This window comes from Dromaius novaehollandiae, chromosome 4 (assembly GCF_036370855.1).
Source record: "Dromaius novaehollandiae isolate bDroNov1 chromosome 4, bDroNov1.hap1, whole genome shotgun sequence".
Classification (NCBI taxonomy): Eukaryota; Metazoa; Chordata; class Aves; order Casuariiformes; family Dromaiidae; genus Dromaius; species Dromaius novaehollandiae.
In genome coordinates, this window is record NC_088101.1 from 73878364 (window position 1) to 73899360 (window position 20997).

Below are 20997 nucleotides of genomic sequence, written 5' to 3' on the forward strand. Positions count from 1 at the left end.
GGCAGAGAGAAAAGCAAATATAATGCACCTCTCTATTGCAGATCTACCTCAATAGCAAATTTAAGATGAAAAATTTAAGTGCTCCTGAAATCCAAAATAATGTAAATCAAAATTAAAAATATTAATTTTTACAGTGGGAGGAGAACTTAACATAAGCAGACTGGTCAAGATAAGGTATGGTGAAGGCCTGCAGAGGTGTAATCATAAGAGTAGATGGAAAGACAGTTGGTAAGTTTACTGTGGCATAGGGGTGAAAAAGTAAGGGCAACACTGAAAATTGAAGGTAGGGAAGAAGAGGTTGAATTGAAGGGACAATGGAAGAGAGATTAAAGAACAGCAGCAGAAGGGCATGGACTGGGATAAAGAAAAAGCAAGGAAAAAGCAAAAAAGTGCAAGATATATCTTGGCTAAAATAATAATTATGTTTTCAGTGCAAACACGGGACACATGAAGAGCTAGCATGCACTTAGAAGTACCCAAGAATGGGGGGGGCGGGGGGGGGGGCCGGCCTTTAGGGCAATGAAGCAAAAACTAAACAATAGGGGGGAAGAAACAAAACCCCCAAAACCGATAAGAAAATTTACTAAGATGTAAAATATTCTTTATAGAAGGATCAGTAAGTGAAAGTCTTAAAAATAGCCTAAACAAAATTCTCTCTCTCAATATATGCATGTATACACACTAGCCGAAACAGGGTTCACCTGACCTGAAGTCTTTAACAGCACATTTTGCTCCCCAGCAGATCAGCATTAGAATCAGAGCACCCCAAAATTATCCTTCCCCCTCCCCAGAAACACCCACTGAAATACAACCAGCCAATTTCAAATGCCTTCATCTCTAGTATTATACCAATGGAAAAGCATATCGTTGAACGCACTACCTAGCTGCATTGTGCACAGCAATAGCATGGATATTGAAAAAGCCGTGATATCAAAGCAGTTTGAAGATATTATTCTTTTTTTTTTTGTCCTGAATGTTCTTCAGTCCATTTAATAATGATTCAAACACTATTTCTGCAATAAGCAACTCAAGTGTTTGTCTGACAGGACTAGAGCAGCAATAAGCATGGAGCAGAAAGACAGATAAAAATGATAAGAGAGAGAAAAGAGAGAAGGAAAAAAAAAGTGGCTTGCCTATATTGAAAGTTATAACAATGTAACTTTGTTTTTAATGGTGTAGTAGCACTGTATCAGCTTAGCCTAACCCTGATTATGAAGTTTTGCTAACTCTAGCTTCTCACATTTAAACTGATTTAAGGAATTTGCATTTGACCAAATAAAAAAAGCACAGCTTTAACAAAATGCGTGCAGCTTTTTATTACTTAATTAGTAGCCATTATTAATACTAATACTGTGAATAAGGCCAAAGAAAAGAAAAAGTCAAAAAGCAAAATCTGAGAAACAGAAGCAAGATGAGAACAAATGACAAGAAAGGAAAAATAATTTATATAAATTAGATCATCACTTGGACAAACTGTCCTTTATTTTCCTTATAGTTTCTCTAGGACAAATTAGCAACAAAACAATAAGCCTGCCTTTTGCTGTATAAGGAAAGCAAAACTATTGACTAGATAACTGTGGGCAACTAACTTATCCTTCCTGCAGCTAAAATTTTATTACTATTCAAATAAACGAGCAACTCTCAGTTCTGTGCTATGTGCCTATAGGAAATCAGAAACAAAGGAATCAAATGAAAGGAGAACAAAGAAAATACCATCTTAAGAACATTGTGACACAAAAATTGCTAAGGACAGATTGCAACAGAACAAAGAGCTGTGACAAAACACAGCAGAGCCAGAAATCAAAGCAGACAACCAGAAAAAATAAAAGAGTTGGAAAGAACAAATGAGGGCAAAAAGAAGCTACTCTTTGTAAGTGAAGGAAATGGGAAAGAATGGGATGACTCCTGAAAATACAGTATTTTTTACCAAAGTACAGTCCAGAGATTGCAATTTACTCAATACTCCCTGCAGAGTTCAAAATGATACTACGAGGAAAATAATTTAAAAAAAAAACATATTTACATGAATGAAGGCAATTAAAGACGTGTGCTCGCCACCTAATTGTGAGCTCTTGCATCCTCAGCTCAGATGCGGAGGATACGTATGCAACTGTGGGAACTGATCTAAGTAATCTGGATTGAAAAATTTCCACTGAAGCACAAAGGACAAATACTTTCACTTTAAAAATCCTCCTTTCCTTTAAACTGTCAAAAATCTTACTTTTTAAAAAATAATACTGACTGATTTTCTCTTACATTCCTTATGCTTACATTACAAACACATAATCCGTGGAACGCACATGGCAGAACATCTATTAGGCAGCATTAATTGAACGTGGCATCCTAACTGAAATTCTGTACTTTATTGCATCATGCACAAAAGCAGAAAAAAAAAAAAAAAGAGTGTGCTAGTGAGGAAGGAGGTGGAATCATACCACCAACCCCGAACTGGAACAAATACAGTGTTGATAAGGTCATGAAAACATCTTGAGAGAGACCGTACACTACATAGTGAAGAGGTCATTTTCCCATTTTTACTGTAACACGATTTTTTTTTTTTTTTTGGTCAACTGTAGCAGGTATTACTATTTCACTACAATGATTACTAATTGTTAGCAGCCTTAGCATTTAGGATGGGAAGAGGAGTATTGCCACATCTTAGAATTAAAATTACCTAGATCAGAGTGGACACAGTGCAAAATCTAGATCTATCACTGCAGGTAACCTACAGACTGAAAGACATTGCCTTAGTTTACTTTCAGAACACGTAGCTATGGCTCTAAAAAGCTTTAGTTTCTGAAATGTTGTCCAAAACTGAAGTTCTTTAAAACAAAATGAAGTAACAGATTCAGCATCATGTATGCAGTAGTCTTATTCTAACTGCTATGCAGCTATAACACACTTTTATTAAATAAATTACAAAATCAAAAATTGATATTTAATATTAATTGGACTTACTTTCAATTACGAAACCTGGTGATATGCTGAAAGCTAGTATAAAGTTTACCAGAATTTTCAGCTGAATGGTTTATTCATTATAGCCGTTATGGTAGATAGGAAACAAAGTGGTGGGGGGGCTTAGCAGAAGAGTTTATTTTTTTCAGATAACATATGTTCCTATCTTACATGATAAACCTACCAGTACAAATATGATTGTACAACAGATTACGACGTTCACCATTATTAACAGCTGAAAGGTCACCTCAGCTCCTAATGCAGAGCTAAAGAAGGGAGAAAACAACAGGTTACCAGCAGGTCTGTAAATAGGATTTTGATAAAGGACTGGAATTAAAGTAGGGATTTCCTGGCTTCTGGGTGTAGGACAGTCTTTTCTTCCCCCTCATTTACAGGCTGATATACCAAAACTGCTACATATATTCTCATCATATGTTATTATAAATTTTGCTTTAAAGTTATGACTATGAAAATAATAAGATATATCTCTTATTATCTTATCAGAATATTATCATTCATCCAGAAGACTACTATACACCACAGAAGAAAAGTATTAGAGAACTTTTCCCATGCTTATAACATACATAGATGCAATGCAGTCAGGATAATCACATGCAATCTCATAGGCATTTCTGTTTTTCAGTTATGTAACATTTCATTCTATCATTTTTATTCTGAAGTATTACAAGGAAAGCTAATTAAACATCAAAAGCTTGTCACATCAAGCTTATTATTCACTGGAACAGTACGTCTTATTTGCTAAATATGTCTTGACTTGGAAGTCATCCTCAACTGCATTCTTAACTAATTACAGCAACTGCTACACAATACTGATTACTATTATGAATCAGTAAGTTAAATTAGATGCATCAATTATCATAGCCTTTATTTGCCAAGACACATCATTCCAGCAAAAGCATACTGTACAACTGTATGTTAAAAATATAGTGTTTACTCTGCCCCTAATCATTGTTCCTCTACCGCTACCAAAGAAATAGGAAATATGCTATTTTAGCAACAAAAGTCTTACTTGCTATGCTAGGTTTCTGTGCAGCTCAACAATTTTCTCTGCAAACAATACAGCTTTATTGCAAAGAATGCTTTTCAAGTTAAGGTTGCATATAAGCTATCCTATAAGGAACCAGAAGGTCATGCTGGCAATATTACTATCATATAATACAGTGAAGACAGCACAGCATATTTTTCAAAGACAAGTATATTATAGTGTGGTCTGTATATTTTGTGGGATTGTACACATACACACCCCTTGTAGCTGCATATGTAGTCTTCGACAAACGTATACGGCTGAATGGATATCCTTTTGCTTCCAACTGAAATAAATAAATAAATGAGCTGAAAATATATTTTCGTCAGTTTTTAATCAGTGTCAACTACTGACAAAATTACAGCCTGGTAGGTTTTGGGATCATTTTTCTAAAAGAGCAAAAAACAACACCAAAAGGTTTTTTTTTTTCCCCCCTAATCTGGGCATCAAATACATTGATGTGAGCACAGACTATAAATTATATAATTTTGCTCAGACTCTTTCACAGTTTGATTGCAGCAATATTAAAGCTAAAGAAACAAAACAGCTGATTAACCAAGCTTTTGTTACATTTGAAATGCTTTACCCAGTAAACTCTTAGGACTTGGTGTCATTTATTAACTTCACTGGGCTAAAAATGTAGCAGTAAACACTAGGTCAAGAAGCAAGAACTTTAATGATCTGGCAGCTAGGTAGCAAAATAAATCCTTTAAGAACTATCAAATGAAACTAAAAATAAAATTAGGTATAAATTCAAGTTTTAGACTGTGGTCAATTGAGGTCTAGACAAAACCCTATGTTTGTTCACTGCCTAGTCTCCAGTCTGCTCCAAGTTTGAAAAGGTAATTGAACTCAGTCTATAATTACTGGATTAGATACAGATGGGCTCTGTACATTTCAGGGGAGGAAAGCGCTGTTTTGATTCATTTTATGATTGCCTGTAAGGTCAAACTTTTCAAAATGTACTTTCATCTGTTAAATGGTTTCTCAAATTCCCAGGGGGATCTCTTCAATAACTGATGTTTTAAGCAATTTGGGTCTATCAGATCCAGTCTTTGAATGTAATAAGCTGTCCATTTTCTAGAATTATAAACGTGCATGTAGGTTAATTGCTACAACTCTTACATATTTTCAAAAATGCACTTTTTTGAAAAGCTGCAAGTTTTACCCAAGTTTATTATACACAAATATTCTCAGAATTGTTTTGTTTTAGGGTGAAGAATATCTTTGAAAGTATGAATAAATAACTCAAATTAGTAATGCCCTTACTCATTATTCTGTCCCATTTGTCAGAAACTTACGAGAATTCTCTCTTCAGACTCAATTCAGTAATGTATGAATAGTTCCAATGACTTCAGTTCATTTTTTTTTTTACAAAGCTAAAAGTGAAGCATGCACCTTACTAAAAAAGGCCTAAAAAAAAAGAACTTCAGAAGACTACTAATACTATCTTTTTGGAGCCTTCATCCTCACTCTTGCTCACAAGACAAAATGTGGAACAAACAATGAACATTAAACTTTTACTCTGCTAAGAATTTTTTGTGAAATCTTGTCTTCAGTCAAAGCAACCATAACTTTGCAATCTATTTCAGGGCAACCAGGACTTCATCCCATGTCTTCCCCAACCTCTTTGAATGTCTTGCTTAGCTACAAGTTTAAGTGCTCGGCAAAGATGACCCAGCCCTGCTCTCAGTTAGGGTCTCTTGGAGCTACTGTAACAGCAGGTTAAAGCAGAAAGCATACCATTCAGTCAGAAGACTCTATAATAGTTCAGATCATAGTTCAAAAGATACAGGATTTTTTTTTTATTCCAAACAACTTGCTATTCAAAAGGTTGGATTTGAATAAGAGTATCTTTGTGAAAAGATAAATCTGTGTTTCACCAATGACAATACCTCACTGGGAACAGCCTCAGCCAAACTGCCATCTTTGTAGGATCAGACACCTACAGAGTTGTTCCATCAGAGATTTAGTATTTAAGCACTGGTAATGAGGATAATAACAAATATGTTAATGTAATCCCCCTCTGTCTCCAAGTTTGCTAATGAAAGAGGCTTAACAGCGTGGCAATTCATCTCATAGCATTTCACATGACTAGCATTTTGTTCGTCATATTTCAAAGTCTTTCCAGTAAGGACCAAGTCCTGAAGTCAGGGCCAATTACCACAAAAGCTCTAGCAGAAAGATGCTTCATAATGTAAAAATAATTATTCATGTATCTGCACTGACAGAAGATTTTGCCTATCACCAGAAAACTGTATGGAATTCTCACCACAGCTTAGAAGCCTCACCGGATAAAGGAAATTTATCACTGTATTTTAAGAACTAATTGATACAAAACAACTTGTTCAAAATAGTTCAATCCATAAAATGCCTGCAAAAGAATGATAATTTTTTGTAACAATTGCTCTTTTTTAAGTACAAAAAAGATCAATAACAATCACTTATAGCCAAATCAAAAGTTGTTCCTCGAAGTAAACTAGTGACTCGTTAGCACCAAAAACAAGCAAATTTACTCAGAAGTTAAATTCCATGTAATATTTGTATTATATTCCTTCCTGTATCTTTAATGGATGCTTTTCCATGTATTTCTTTATAAATATAGAAATATTCAGGGTTACAATTTACATATAATGCATATACTTAATATAAAATATAAGAATAGTTTCTTATTTTAAGAGCTATATAAAAGAGGCCACATTTCATTCATTAATTGTAAATTAAAAAAGAAAAACTTTAAAAAATTACTTGTTTTCCCCATTAAAGAAAATTATACTAAGTATTTCAAGTGTATTGTGTGAACCCACAAACCACTCCTAAAACTACTGCAATTTTCCATGACAGGGACAATAAATTGCCCAGCAATGCTAAAGTCATAGTCAGCCCACAGCTCCGTGCATTCTGTATGCCATAACACAGAAACACATAAATACGATACTTATGCTAGGCCACATTTTAGTCAAACTGATTAACTCTTCAATACTTTTTTTTTTTTTCCTTCCCTTCACATATTGATTCTCTCTTTGATGCACTTTCCTGTATTTTCTGTATGCTCCTTTACATATGATGGCTATATTCAAAACAAAGAATACAGCATCCGAGTTCTCCTAAGTGTTTCCTATATAAATTCTAATGGGTTTCATAGTGAGTTAAAAAACCGAGGAAGTGGAAACAACATGAAGTGGTATTATTTAATCACTTAACACTTCACATAGGTTAATGCTTCCTTCATTCTTTTAAAAACAAACTCCTTTAACCATCTTTACACATCCATATATCCTCTGAAATTCGTGAAGAATAAATCAGAAGGAAAAAAAAAATCATAGAAAAAGAGGTGGCTTGCTTTGCAGTAACTTCTGTAGCAGATAACTAGATTAAGGACCCTATTAAATTTAATATGGCTATTTTGTTTTAGAAATACTTCAACACATTGTTTCCCCTAAGTTCATTTATTATTAAAAACAAAGGCAGAATATTCATACATTCACAAAGTCTACGGTCAGACGGATCAGAGTCACAGGTCACCAGAGCAGTAGTCGGGGATTTGGGAAACCAGTATCCAATTCTTTGCTTTGCTATGGAGCAGTGTCCCACATGTAAAAAGGAATTCCTAAGCCATCCCTACGCATTAACTCCTGCATTACTTGTTGAATTGAATACTTTCTGAGTATTTGCACTTGACTTAGAGATTTCAAGCAATGGAGAATCTACCAAATCAAGGGTCAGTTAAATCATACCACAACAAATTCATACTTTTTCAGCACTTTCTTCTGCTTTTCTATAAAAATCCATGGACAATCAGAGATTTTTCTCTTGTGATCATACCTCCTAGCTAAATAGGATGAGGTTATATTCCTCAGCGCAAAGCAGATTTTCCAGACTTCAGATCCTTTTTGTAGCTCTTCTCTGAAAAAGTTATCAGAGTTTTGAAAAAGGCTGGCATCAGAATTAGACGCAATATTCTGTCATTTTAATAGTGCTACACTCTTTTCCTTTACTTGCTAATTGCCTCCATGTTAAACTTCTACATTTTAAAGGCATGAAATTCACTATTTTGATATTGACTCCTATGTGCAATACTTACTGTAAGCCAAAGAGGCCAAATTATACTCTATCACACCCATGACCAGAACCAATAAATTCCCTTCTCATACATGCAAAAGTAATATCAGGCCCAAGAATCTTCACATACGTATAATAAATCTTTTATATAGCTGAATTAGCTGTGCTTCAGTTTAAGTCTACATAAAGAAATGCTTTCCCTTGAACAACGCAACAGAAAATACAGTATGCATCACACTACCCAGCTGAATCGACCTGAAGAAAAAATACATAACAAAGACAACTGAAGAAAGGAGAGTTTTAAATTAATGAAAAATTTGTAGCTGTTATTTGAAAATGGGTATACAACTACGTTCTGAAAGAAGACTATCCCAAGAACATGCACATCTGTTTAATATTACAAGCCAACTGTCAACATCCTAAGTGAAGTTTTAATTTAATATTTTTTCTTTCTTGATGTTTTACCTTTAATCAATGCCTCGTGAGAGTATCAACTTTCTATAAGAAACTGTTAAATATAAAGAAATGTTATTGTAGCATGTTTATAAAATCATAGTTCGAGAACTTTTTATTTTTCTAAAGCCTGACCACAACTTAATTATCTGCAGGACATTCCAAGCTCACAATCGCAAGCTCCAGTTCCCAAGCAATTTTAAACAATATCTACTGTACAGGACACACGGCATTGCAAATACCGCAACATGGTAATGTTTCCAAAAGTCAGCATTAGAGCCTTTAGACATGGTTTTTATTTTCAATAAATATTTGTTTCCCCACTAATCATTAAATGGTTTTCATCACCATTACATGTTTGTCTTTCACATGTCAGTTTGCTATTACAGTTTATTTTTAATATAAGTGAATTAGTTATATAAAAGACAGATATAATGTATAACATCCCTTATGTTACACATAGTGTCAAAGCTCAGCAGTATATTCCTCTGCAGCTCACACTATCTTGTTTCTTCTTCAAGAAAGAGCAATAGTAAAGGCAAGAGAAAGGAAAATTGCTAAATGGGAGTTAAGGTAGGAGGAAAAAATGACAACATTCCCTCAGCCAAAAATTTTGAAAAGAAAGTTTGAATTTCTTTTAAAAAAAGAGAAATATCAAAAAGCCTGGAAATTCAAAATTGTTTCTACTTTGTAAGACCATTCACACCACTTGAAAATATGCAAGAAAAATACAAAATCCACGATGCAGTTATGTCTGTATTTTATACGTGCCAACCTGAAAACCTGCAGATGATGCAATACTACTAGAACTACTCAGAAATAATTCAAAAATATGTTTTTCCTGAGCAAAATACAAATGTTCCGTAGAACACCTTTATTTTAACAAGTTTCTGACAAACTCCCATGTCTTCCCGTCCCTTTAATCAGCCCTCCTCTCCTCTGGAGACTGCCCGCGGCCTCCCGGCTCCTCGCGGCTCCCTGGCACGGGCTGCCACGGAGCCAGACCCATGGGCACCCCACAGCACGCTTGGTGCTCTGCCGTACAAACCGGCTTCTCAGCTCTAAGCCCCTCTATCACAGGCACAGAAATCACAAGAAGTCTAGCAACTAGATTATTTCCGGTTTGCTAAAGTAAGATAACATTCAATTTCTCCTGTACTAAATATCTGAGGACTTAAATATTTCAAAGACTTCTCCGTAAAAAAGAGTTAAATGACCATATTAGAACTCCAACTGGAACACTGCCATCAGAATTCTAATAATCGTATTAGAACGTCATTTTTTAGCAAGTCACAAAACAAGACTCTCTCTCTCCTATTTTCAATCACAGCCCGACATACCCTTAGACTTCCTGGATGTGCTCAGAGAGCCGCTCCGGACTTCACCGGAACGCCGCTTCTCTGACACGCAGCCCAGCGAGGGGCAAGGCTTGGTCGGGTACACCCTGTGCTACAGAAAGGAGATACTCAACCGGGAATCTGTGAGATGACGTCCCCATTCAAAACAGTTTAAAAGTCAAGCAAAAAAGGAAATACTCAGTGGGAAATGTCAAGCAGGTAATCTATTAATAATGGGAAAGGGAAGACGGGACGGAAGATGAACTAGATTTAACTGTATTTGTTTTGTTTTTTAAAGTACAAGACAGTATCTGTGAAAACAGAACAGGTTTAAATTTGAGCAGATTCAGCATGCCCACATTTCTGTGCTGCTTTCACTGCCCTCTGTCATGGGGAAAGAAGCTGAGTCAGAATGAAAGGAGAAAAAGGGACAACATAAGCACCTCGCAGTTGCCATCTGACAGCTACAAAGTGACATTTCTGGCAGACAAAAAGCTTTGCCACACCACCCCGATGCCGGGAAACTTACGTTTTCAATAAAGTATCCATAATTTAAAATTCTATGCAATTACATTAAACTGTAATATTTTAGACATTAAAGAACATTTTCCCAAAATTGTTGCCAACAATTCCCATCCCCAATTTTCACCCTTTAATTGCCTTAACTGCTGAAGCTATCATTCCAGCCTTTAATACTCTCCAGCCTGAAGAATATTTTCAAGCATAATTGTCTGAAGTTTCCAAGGCAGAGCATACAATTACATGACCTTTTATTGAAAATGTATATCCTTTCATCTACAGTGAAGCACCTAAAACATTAATCTACTCATTATCAAAAATCACAAGGAAGCAGCTCAGCATTACAGCAGTAATTGATCTTGATGATCGAAACCAGTCCAAATTAACACCAAAAACACAACAGCCTCAGTGCTAATGGTCAAAAGCAATGACTTGTTACCAATTTTTGTATGCAGTCTCTAAGTGTTTAAGCTTTGAAACACCTGTTACCAGGGATTAAGAGGGCTTAAACATCTTTTTTTGCTGATGACAAAAGTATAAACCATAGCTAGCATCCTAAATTGTGGTATCTCCCCATTTTGTTAATATTTTAATGCATCACAGAGTTCAAAAAAGTTAATATCTGGCTCAGAAAGTCTGTTAGCTAACTGCCATAGAGGGGAAAACTCTATTCCAAGTCTGGATTTAGCAGATACTAACAGAATTAGTATTCTTCAAACATCCTAAATAAAAAGAACAACCCTCTCTACTTAACATAACAAGCAGGATATACTATGCACACAGAAAATGACAGTTGCAGTATGTTAGGAAGTCACAGTAAGTTCTTCTGTGTGCTGCTATCCACCAAATTTGTCCCATTTAAAAGAAGAGGAGGAGGAGGTGAATGAGAACCTTAAAGTTACTAACTTCCAAGGAAATGCGCCTTAGTTTTGTCCTCATTGCTAGTACATGGAAAAATAAATTCCGGCAGTGACTTCTCTAAGGAACCACACTGATATTCTTTTGGGTCTGCTTAAATTTAAATTTACTTCTGTCCCAAACACGAGATCATAGTTAAAAAAATACATAAATAGAGAGCCCAAAACTTCCAGCAATATTTGTGTACCTCAAAATAACCAGCTCTTCTTGTTCCGCAAACTTTGATAAGGAATTCAGGGAAGCAGTAAAAAGCATAACTACATCAATTAAATTCACTAACCTAGGAGTATTGTTTCATTCTTGCTCTTCCTTCTTCCATTTCCCTTCCTGCTTTCTCTCCTATTTTAGATGTATTCTATCATCCTCTGTATTTTTTCCTCTTTTTCATTCTTCTTTTTGCATCCATATTTCTAACCTTGTGTTAAATTGTCTCCGATCTGCCACCTGCCCCTAACCCTCCTCTTCCTTCTTCAGATGTCATGCAAGTGGAACCGATATTTGAGAAAAGGAGAAGGCCACATATGACAAACTTCAGATTTTTTTCTACTTCCATATGCACTACAAACTTCTGTTAAGCTTATCCTTACTTGTGACAAGATGTGAAAAGATGTGAAATCAGCAGCTCGCAGGAGGCATCAACTTAACTGACAACTACAGGCTGGAAAGAGTTTATACCAGTAACAATTCCTCCAACAACGGCGTGTCAGGAAAGAACTGCCGCAGCCGCCCAGGCCCCGCGAGGGGTGAGGAGAGGGCGAAGGCAGCGGAGCTCTGGCCCTCCAAACGCAAACCGCAGCCTCAGAGTACTTTTGGACTCCTCAGCACTGCATGAGGTCCAGCCAGTCAAAATAACAAAAATAATGTGCAACCAAGGAAAATTGTCTCCCAAGCTAGCTTTCAATCCTGTCGTTCAATCTATATTCTGAAAATAATCCCCATGGAGTTAAGAGTCTACTTAAAACAAACAACTGGGGGGCGGGGGATGTCTCAGAGGGGAGAGCTGAATTTGCACAGACATTTCAGGAGTTCCCAGAACTTTGCAGGGTTCACTGCTTCTTCTCCAAGGCCAACCTGCATCCTCCCCACTCTTACTGATGTCAGTTTTGCTAAAACCAGAAGCATCGCATGGGGAACATTAGTGACTTGGCATTTAATCCTATAGCATTAAACAAGGTCAGCTTTCCATTCTTCTCCAAAAACCTTTTTTTTTTTTTTTTTTTAAAAAAGAAACCTTTCCTCTGAGATTTCCTTACTCTGCTTTTCATGTTTCTCCTCTCCTAATTAAAATTATCAACTTATTTGCCTTCCATATCTCCAGCTAAATTTCTTCCCTAAGAAGAATGAAGGAAATGAGAGGTAAAAACAATAAATGTTCATAACACAAAACTAACATTAACCACAATTTGCAAAGGGAAAGAGATAAATCTGAAATATTAGAAAGCACTACACACTATCTACCCATTTGAATAAAATACAATTCAGAATAATACACAAAACTACTCACAAAATGGGGGAGGGAACGTGTGTGCATGTAAGTGAAGTACAAAATGCAGCACCATCAGTGAACTTTGAGGAAAAAGTCACTGTTCATAATCGTATGTGGAGGACATCAGAATTAGGTCTAATGACCTCAGCTATGGGCCAAGTTTATTAGAACTTACCTCTCATTAAAAGTTAAGAAATGAACTGGAAAAATCACTGGCTGTCCAAAATTTGGCATAGTCATTAATTTCTAATAAAGACTATGATAGGCTATACCAAAAGCACTATATATTTCCCTTGCATCTAAATATTGTCTTATTGGAGTTTTTCTTATGGTATTTTTGACTCTAATGATTACATATAAGATAACATTAGTAAATCAGTTTAGAATTATTTAATCTGCTTGAGTACCAAAAAAAAAAAGAAAAGAAAAAAAAGAAAAAAAGAAAAATTAAAGCACACCGTTTTAATCATTTTTGATCATTTCCCTCATAGCACTGGTCAGTATCATCCATTCAATCACAACCGAAGTAATTAAGTAATTCACTGCATGACCATACAGTCTTCGACTTACAGGCTGTGTTTTGCCATGTACTTTAATATCACTACTTTCAGATATGGAAGTTTGCAGGATTGGGTCCCATTCAGATCTAGTCTGGATCTGGCAAATACACGTCCCATCCTATAACCAGCTCACTTTGTTAACATTTTGATTTTTAACTGACGTTCCAACTGAAAAATACACTGCAGAAGTTAATTGGAAGTTGATAGTGTTTTGCCTATGTAATCAAAAAATTCTGAGCAATTACACGCAGGCAACTAATACTGAAATTTTGGTTCCCTTGGCAAGAGAACATAGTAGTTCTGAGTTTCACTTGGCAATCTCTTTCTCAAACGTAAATTGAAATTAAATATCGATATAGCTGAGGTTGTCTACAAACATTTATCTGTGTGTTATTTGGTGTTTCAGGCTGGCTGACACCAGATTTTCTTCTCTGTTTTTAGTATTTCGGATATTTCTTGGCCTTTTAAAAAACTTAGATGTAATTTGATACGTTCTGCAACCACCAACCTGAAACTGACTCAGAACAGACGGTGTAATAATTAATTTCATATTCCAATAAAATGTTTAATACTTAGCATAAGTATTTTCATATAACTTTTACTTGTAGAACAGTATACAAGCACTAACTACCCCTCCCCATGACCCTGCAATATGAAATGGATGGTGTTATTATCTGCATCAGCAGACTGGGTAGCTGAGGTGGAACAGTGAAGCTACCTGCTTACCACTGAAGCTACTATACTCAAGGTCAGGCAGTGGAAAAGCCTATGGACTTTCCAATCTGCAAGCCAACTCTGCCTTCTTATCATACTAAAATGGTATTAAGCATGAGGAATTCTTTGTTTGAAATTTAGATCTAATTAGCTAATGTTTTCCAAACTTTTGATTGGTAAACCTCTAGAAATTTTCCAGTGGAAGTGCAGACTTGTGTTTTTCTATTTGTGCCTTGCACTGGCTGTTGAGTATCTATTCTAACCTAGTACATTACATAATTACTGTGTCTAAATTTTGTTCTTGGTTTCTTGTCAAATAATTCAAGACAGTCTGAAAGGGATCAGAAAAAACATATGTTTAAAGCCATTCACTTTTAATTGTGCTACGTTAATAATCATGCCATGCTATTCAAGGTGATCCAACATTGCCAGTTTGGGGGAACAGTTACTAGTTTTGGGATTCCCCATAGTTTTCTAGGCTGTATTAATGCAGTGATAGTTTTAAATATTTAGCCACTGCAAATACCATATACAGGACATCAGACCTACCTTCTCCTACAACGATATTGTAAATACCAGACTGCAAAATGTATGTGGGGAAAAAAACATGTTTGGAACCATGGACCAAACATCAGTGCTCTCTCTCTTCCAACAGAAAGGCTTCCAATAGCAATGCTATTTTGAATTATACTTTGGGCTGAATTCAAACAATGAGACACCAGCTGGACTTCTGTAGACATACACAAAAAGGCTGTTTTACTCTGTGCAAATTAAAAAAAAAAAAAAAGCCACCACTACAACAGGACAATTGGAACCTATTTGTAACCACAGCAATATACCATGAAAGTCAGGTGGCTTTGTAATTAAACTCTTTGTTCAAAATTCATACTCAATGTCATTTGTTGCGGCTTTCACAAGAGCTAGGAGGCAAGTCGTATGTGGGTTTTTTTCCTCCTCATTAAATATTTGTACAGAGCAGCCAAACATATTCTTGATGTAAATATGGGCCTATCATACCAATTCTTTTTTTTTTTTTTAATCAGTTAATCATCCTATAGAATCCATACACAGAAGTTATATGAATAGCAGATGTTGTAATCCCACGAATCTGGCATCCTTATGTGTTCAACAGCTTCAAACATACATATTTGATCATTCTGAAACTTTGCATTTAAAGGCCTAGAAACATTTAACCTTTCAAATTTTCCATTCTCATGGATATATTTGCAGATATGTCTGGTATTGCTTTTGAAGAATTTATGCTCTAGCACATCATTTTTTTAAGCTTTTCATTAAACCTTAAGCAAGAAGTATTTGCTTAATCTCCCTAGCTAAACAGAAAGCTTCATTCACAGTTGTAAACAAGCCTATCATGAAATTATGTTTCAGCATGAATTTGTCTTTATTTATGTTAATAGGCTGTATCAGCCCTTACTCCATTTCTGCAACACATATAGCAGTCAGCCACATTAAATTAAAAATTATTAAATGTTATCATTCTTTCAATATTTTCAAAGAAGCATATTTCACAGATGATCTTCCTAATAGCTCATACTTGCCATAAAAAGTAACAGGAAAGGCTTAAATAAATATGATTTCCTAAGATTGTCAATTTTGGAAATGTTTGGGACCTCAATTTATGTCTTAGGACAATCTTTTAAAATACCCAAAACAGCAGGTTTAAGACTATGGTAAAGCAGTAAACAGGTATGATGTAAACTAGGCCTATGTTCCAACTGAACTGCCTGTATTTGTTACTGAACACTTAATTCAAGCCCAATCATTTTAAGTACTTTTGCTCTAATCCTTGCAGCTCTTCAATCACTTAGCAAATAACCCAGTTCTTTCTCAAATCTGATACCATACCAGATAACCAGGTAAGCACATAAAAGTGTGACGAGAAACAAACTTTAGCGTCCTCACATAATGCATTTTAAATAACTGTGCCACAGTAAAAGTCTAGTGACAAAAGGACATTTGCTGCTTTTGTGTTAGGTAACCAAAAAGTACTAATACACACATAATAAATTCTAAAAGTCTTCTATAAATTACAAGTATTGGAAAGTCCATCACATTTATCATGGCTTTCTTGCAGGGAATCCCACAGCAGCCAATTCTTATCATGGTCCTAGTCAATATCTAAATGGTGAATGAGAGAGAGTACACAAACATACATCACACATACAGCTTTATTCATCTTTCATTACACACTAGGCAGCCCAGTGTTTGAAGGATACAGTTGATGGATAAGGATGGTAAAGAAAAATCCTTTGAAAAGCTGGTGGCCATAGCACAGTCTTTTTTGATTTAGAAGAGCACCCATATGCAAACTGCTCAGTTTTGTCATAGCCTAATGACACCATTAGCAACAGCAGTCTCTGCAGCTAACATTTCACACTGTCTCTAGATAACATCCTTGTGACACCAAGTTGGTCTCAAACATACAAACCTTTGCTAATACCCCATAGACTGCAGCAAGGCAATATATCTGAGCACAAAACCACCAAGCTTTTCAAACTGCAAATTAATTCAGAATGTTTCTCTGAGTAACACAGAATAACAAAAGCATATACGATGCAGTCTCCCCATCTGTACACAGGTTTTCTACACAATACCGATTCAAGTCAAAGCTCTTATGTTCCACATTCTTCATGCCTACCTCAAGTCATCTACCTATCTATCTATCTATATATATATATATACACACATACACACTTTAAGTCTGACAACATAAAACAGGACTTTATGACTGTACTTCTCAGGTGCAGTGAAACTTTACCATAAAGACAGAGGCCCATTGGGCAGACACAGAGCTATCTTAAGCAAGATGCAACACTGAGAAACAAAATTCCACAGAAAATAAGAAACTATTACAACTTTGCCGGCTTCTGCTTCAGTCTGCCTTCTTAAACACCAGTTAGAGCCCGAGTCTACAAAGAAAAAAAAGAACACCAAAAAACAAAGTAAACATTCCCTCAATCCTCAAGTCCTACCAAAACCCATACTCTTTGGGAGAAAACAGGGAGAAAGAAAACATGCTATATATGACAGCGATAGTTACATCACTTCTGACAGGTGCTCAAGTATATTAATGATGAGATACACAACCTTCATGGAATGGGCTAAATGAAAAACCCTGACTGTACAGCCGGGTGGCTGCCTTCCGCAGGGCAGTGCACTCCACGGGCTGTGCCACCTCAGCTAGGCTGCGTCCACTCGGACCAGAGCTGGCTGGTGCTCTTGCAGTTTGCCACATAAGCAGAGCAAGCACAGGTGTCTCCGCAAACAGTCTCCGCAAACAGCTATGCAAAACTCTACCAAGAATATAACATAAAAAGAGTATGTCTGTGTGTAGACTTTGCATAAATATTTCAGCATTTCCATACTTGAGTGTCAAATGGAGATCTTCAACTACTACTCAACCAAATACGGCATAATAAAAGTTCTGACCATGTATAAATTATTCAGGGTCTCTTTTGTTATTGCATGGATTCTGACCATCATCTTTAGTTAAAAATAACAGTTTGATATGTTCTTCTGATTGAAAAAAAAAAAAGTAACTGTATGTAGGCAGAGAAGGATTCACTGGATTTTTTGGTGCTTTTAAAAATAGAAACATATTAAAGAATTAATGTGTATATCAAAAATTACACTTGCAAGTTAAATTGCTTAGTCTTGGCAGCAGCAGTGAAATGTTTAACAGCAAGGCTATAACAAAGTATTTGAAAGACGCTTTCACACATACATAATCAAGTCAAATTGTATTTTGCTGAAGGAAGCAAACAAAATTATCGTTAAATTTACCACAAAGCCTACCCTTTAACTGTAGTTTATATGTTTTGTTTCCCCATTAGAATCGGACCTTAAAGAAGGCCTAAAAAACTGTTATAAACCCTTCTCTGGTCTGGCAGAGGTGGCTCCACTGTCACCAATACAGCTGAATTACAGGAGCAGAGACAGACCAGGCCCAATCCATTTCACTCACTCCTGCTCACTCATCAGCATGTTAACAAAAGTCATGTTCGAACATGCTCAGCAACATTTTTAGCCTTATCTTTTTCTCCAAGTCATTGTTTATGTGCATACCATCAGTTAAACCCATTTTCCTCTTCCCCTCAGAAAGACAGTTCAGCTTATCCACTGTGGCATTAACTGTTTACTTGCCCCTAACAAGCTGCTGTAATTAATTTTAGCCACATCTCTGTCCTTTCTATCGCCTGGGCAGCACTCCTAAGAAACTAAGAAAAGATGAGGAGCTCAGATAAGAAAAGATTGGGACCAACAGGTAATAATAGACATAAACAGGAGGGAAAAAAAGGAATAAGGTAGGAGGAAAAGCATACACATACAGCACATCATCACAGCACAGGACTACGGCTGGGCAATGAGGAGGGAATGGAGGTGAGGTTAGGCCTGCGAACAAACAGAACTCGAGAATGACAACCCAAACTGGGAGGCAGCAAGGTCAAGGGAGCATTGGTGACAGGAAGGGAAGACAGAGAGAAGAGTAGGAGTGAGGAAGAAGTGGGCGTGGGTCCAGTCTGAGGCTATAAATTATTTGGACTACAGACTACTTCCGTGATCAGAAACCTAGAAATACGGAGAAACTAATGGAATGGAGAATGAGGGACCAAAGTGCAGCCACAGGCAGTACTGGAGGCAATGGGGCAGAAAGTTAAAGCTTTGGAGGAAATGAACAGAAGTCTGTGGCTGTAACAGTATCTAGACTGGAACCTGAAAATCTCAAATTTCTCACTTCCTCTGCCTCAGCAAATAACTGTGAAACACTCTGGCAAAGTACCCGGACACCACCCAGTGCTAAACCCTTAGAGGATAACAACCTGCTCCCAGCATTAGCCCAAGTGCTGGAGTTCTAAATAGTAGATTTAAAAGTTGCAACCGTGCTGATGATGCAGATAAATGCCAATATGATGCCATGTGATAGAATTTCATTCCTTTTTTAAAATTCTAGGAATTCACACACACACACAAATTGTGTTAAAAATTATAAAGGCTGCCCTGTTCTAGTGCAAGACTGAAGGAGTCTGTTCACTCCAAGGCTACAGAATTTGGAATACCATTAGCTAAAATCAGCAGATGCCAGAAAAAAAAAGTAAATCTCACGTTCAAAAATCTTGAACGTAGTTTTATGGATTGGCTTTATCCCTGTAGATAGATCCTTACCACAGAACTCACAGTCAATACTAAGCAAGTCATTTATATCAACTTTTAATAGGGGGTTAATAATTAGGTGTTCCTTTGACATATACCCAACTTGACACCCTCGCTTAAGCCTCAAAGCAATCACTGAACTACTTAAAATGAAATGTTAAGTGTTACAAAACATATTTAAGTACTTTTTTCCCCCTGAAATTGGAAAAGTATGATTAAGACCTAAATTTAACACTAATCTCTGTCCTTGAAAACTAAACTATTCAGAACTCAGCAAATGTCAGAAACAGGATTGCCTGTGTACTCTTGGTGTAGTCCTAAACTTGCAAGTGCATCACGATGTGCTTTTGACAGCATCATGTTATTTTCTGTAAGCCCCTCCTCGGACAGGGCACTGAACCGTCTGTTAGCTTTTCAAAGTATGGCCCAGTGCCTTATAATAAACGCACATTACTGAAACCCTGCTGCGGTGTCAGACTTTTCCCCTGCCATTTACTCAGTACGGAGGAAGATAATCTGCAACAAATTTACTTTTACAGCGCTACTGTGGATTAAGGATATCATCATCCCCGGTCAGCCTTAGCTCTGTGCCTCCTCAGCCCCTCAGCGTTTGGCCTTTCAACCCTTAAAACGTTCCGGTGAGCTTTTCACACACGGCGCACAGAGGAACGGCGCTGCACCGCCATACCGCGCCGCGGGAAGGAAAACCTGCGGACGGCTCCGCGCACCCAAGCGCTCCCGCCTACGCCGAGCGGGACGCGACTCCCTGCCCGCGCACCTGCCGCCGCCCCGGGGCAGCGCCAGCGCCTGGCGGCGGGGCAGGCCGGGCCGCGCCGGCGCCCCCAGCCGCCCCCACGCACCCGGCCCGCAGCGGGGAGCCGGGGGCGACGCCACCCCCCACGCGGCCCCCGCTGCCCTCCCGGACGCCTGGGCCCCGCCGGGGAGGCGGGGGGAGGGGAGGGAGGGCAGGCCGCGGCCGCACTCACCACCTCTCGGGCCCGGCTGGAGAAGTCGCTCTTGGCGCGGGCGGCGCCGCGCTTGAGCAGCTCATCCCTGGCGCTGTCGCCGGCCGCCACCCCCAGCGCCTTGTTGCGGGTCTTCACCGTCTTCACGCTGGCCTTGAACAGCAGCGTGATGTCCACCGCCATGGCGCCGCCCCCCCACTCCCACCCCGCCCTGCCAGCCGGCGGCCGGTGCCTCCGCACAGCCGTCCCCGCGCCCCGCGGCCCCACGCGCGCGTTCCGCCCGCGGCCCGGCCCGGCCCGCCCGGGGGGAGGGAGGCGGCGGCGGCGGCACCGCGCGGGCGCCTCTCGCGCGGCCTAGTAGTAGCGGTCGGTGGTGCGCGGCGGGGCGGGGAGCGCTCGGGGCGGGCCCGGGACTGCGGTGCCGCCTGCCCTGGCGAACGGCAGCGCTCGCAGGGTACAGCGTCAGCTGCTTCGGCCGCGGGGAAGGGAACGGCAGCCCGAGCCGCTGCGCCTCTCCCGGCGCTGGGGGCAGGGGGGCCGCGGCGCCCCCCGCCGAGCCCCGGCCTTCGGGTCCCTGCCCGCGGCGCCGGGCGGCCGGGAGGGCCTGGCGTGGTGTCCCAGGGCAGCGGCTGCCTGGCGTTGCCCAGATTTTGGATGAACAGAAAACACTTGGCTGCTGCGGAATCACCTGCTTTGAAAGGCTAGTCCAAGCGCAGAAGCTTCGCCAGCAGTGACACCGCCAGAACCACCCCCCCATACGCGGACACGTACCAGCACGCGGGTCATTTTGTGGACATAAAATACTCCAGTT

At 38.6% G+C, this 20997-nt stretch overlaps 1 protein-coding gene across 5 annotated transcripts in view; it reads right to left on the minus strand.

The window, feature by feature from the left end:
• The window catches only part of STX18 (syntaxin 18), a 73475-nt gene extending 52884 nt beyond the window's left edge, over positions 1-20591 (minus strand). The window contains exons 1-2 of one of the 5 annotated variants that reach the window (XM_064511441.1): positions 20208-20591; positions 4220-4286 (exon numbers count right to left, since the gene is read on the minus strand). In XM_064511441.1, the coding sequence (XP_064367511.1) occupies positions 4220-4286; positions 20208-20272 (132 nt within the window). In that variant the 5' untranslated portion in view covers positions 20273-20591. Of the gene's footprint in view, positions 1-3139; positions 3222-4219; positions 4287-20207 lie in introns of those variants that run through there. The other 4 variants (XM_064511442.1, XM_064511439.1, XM_064511438.1 and 1 more) reach the window with 4 other exon arrangements.
• Between the last annotated feature and the right edge of the window lie 406 nt (positions 20592-20997).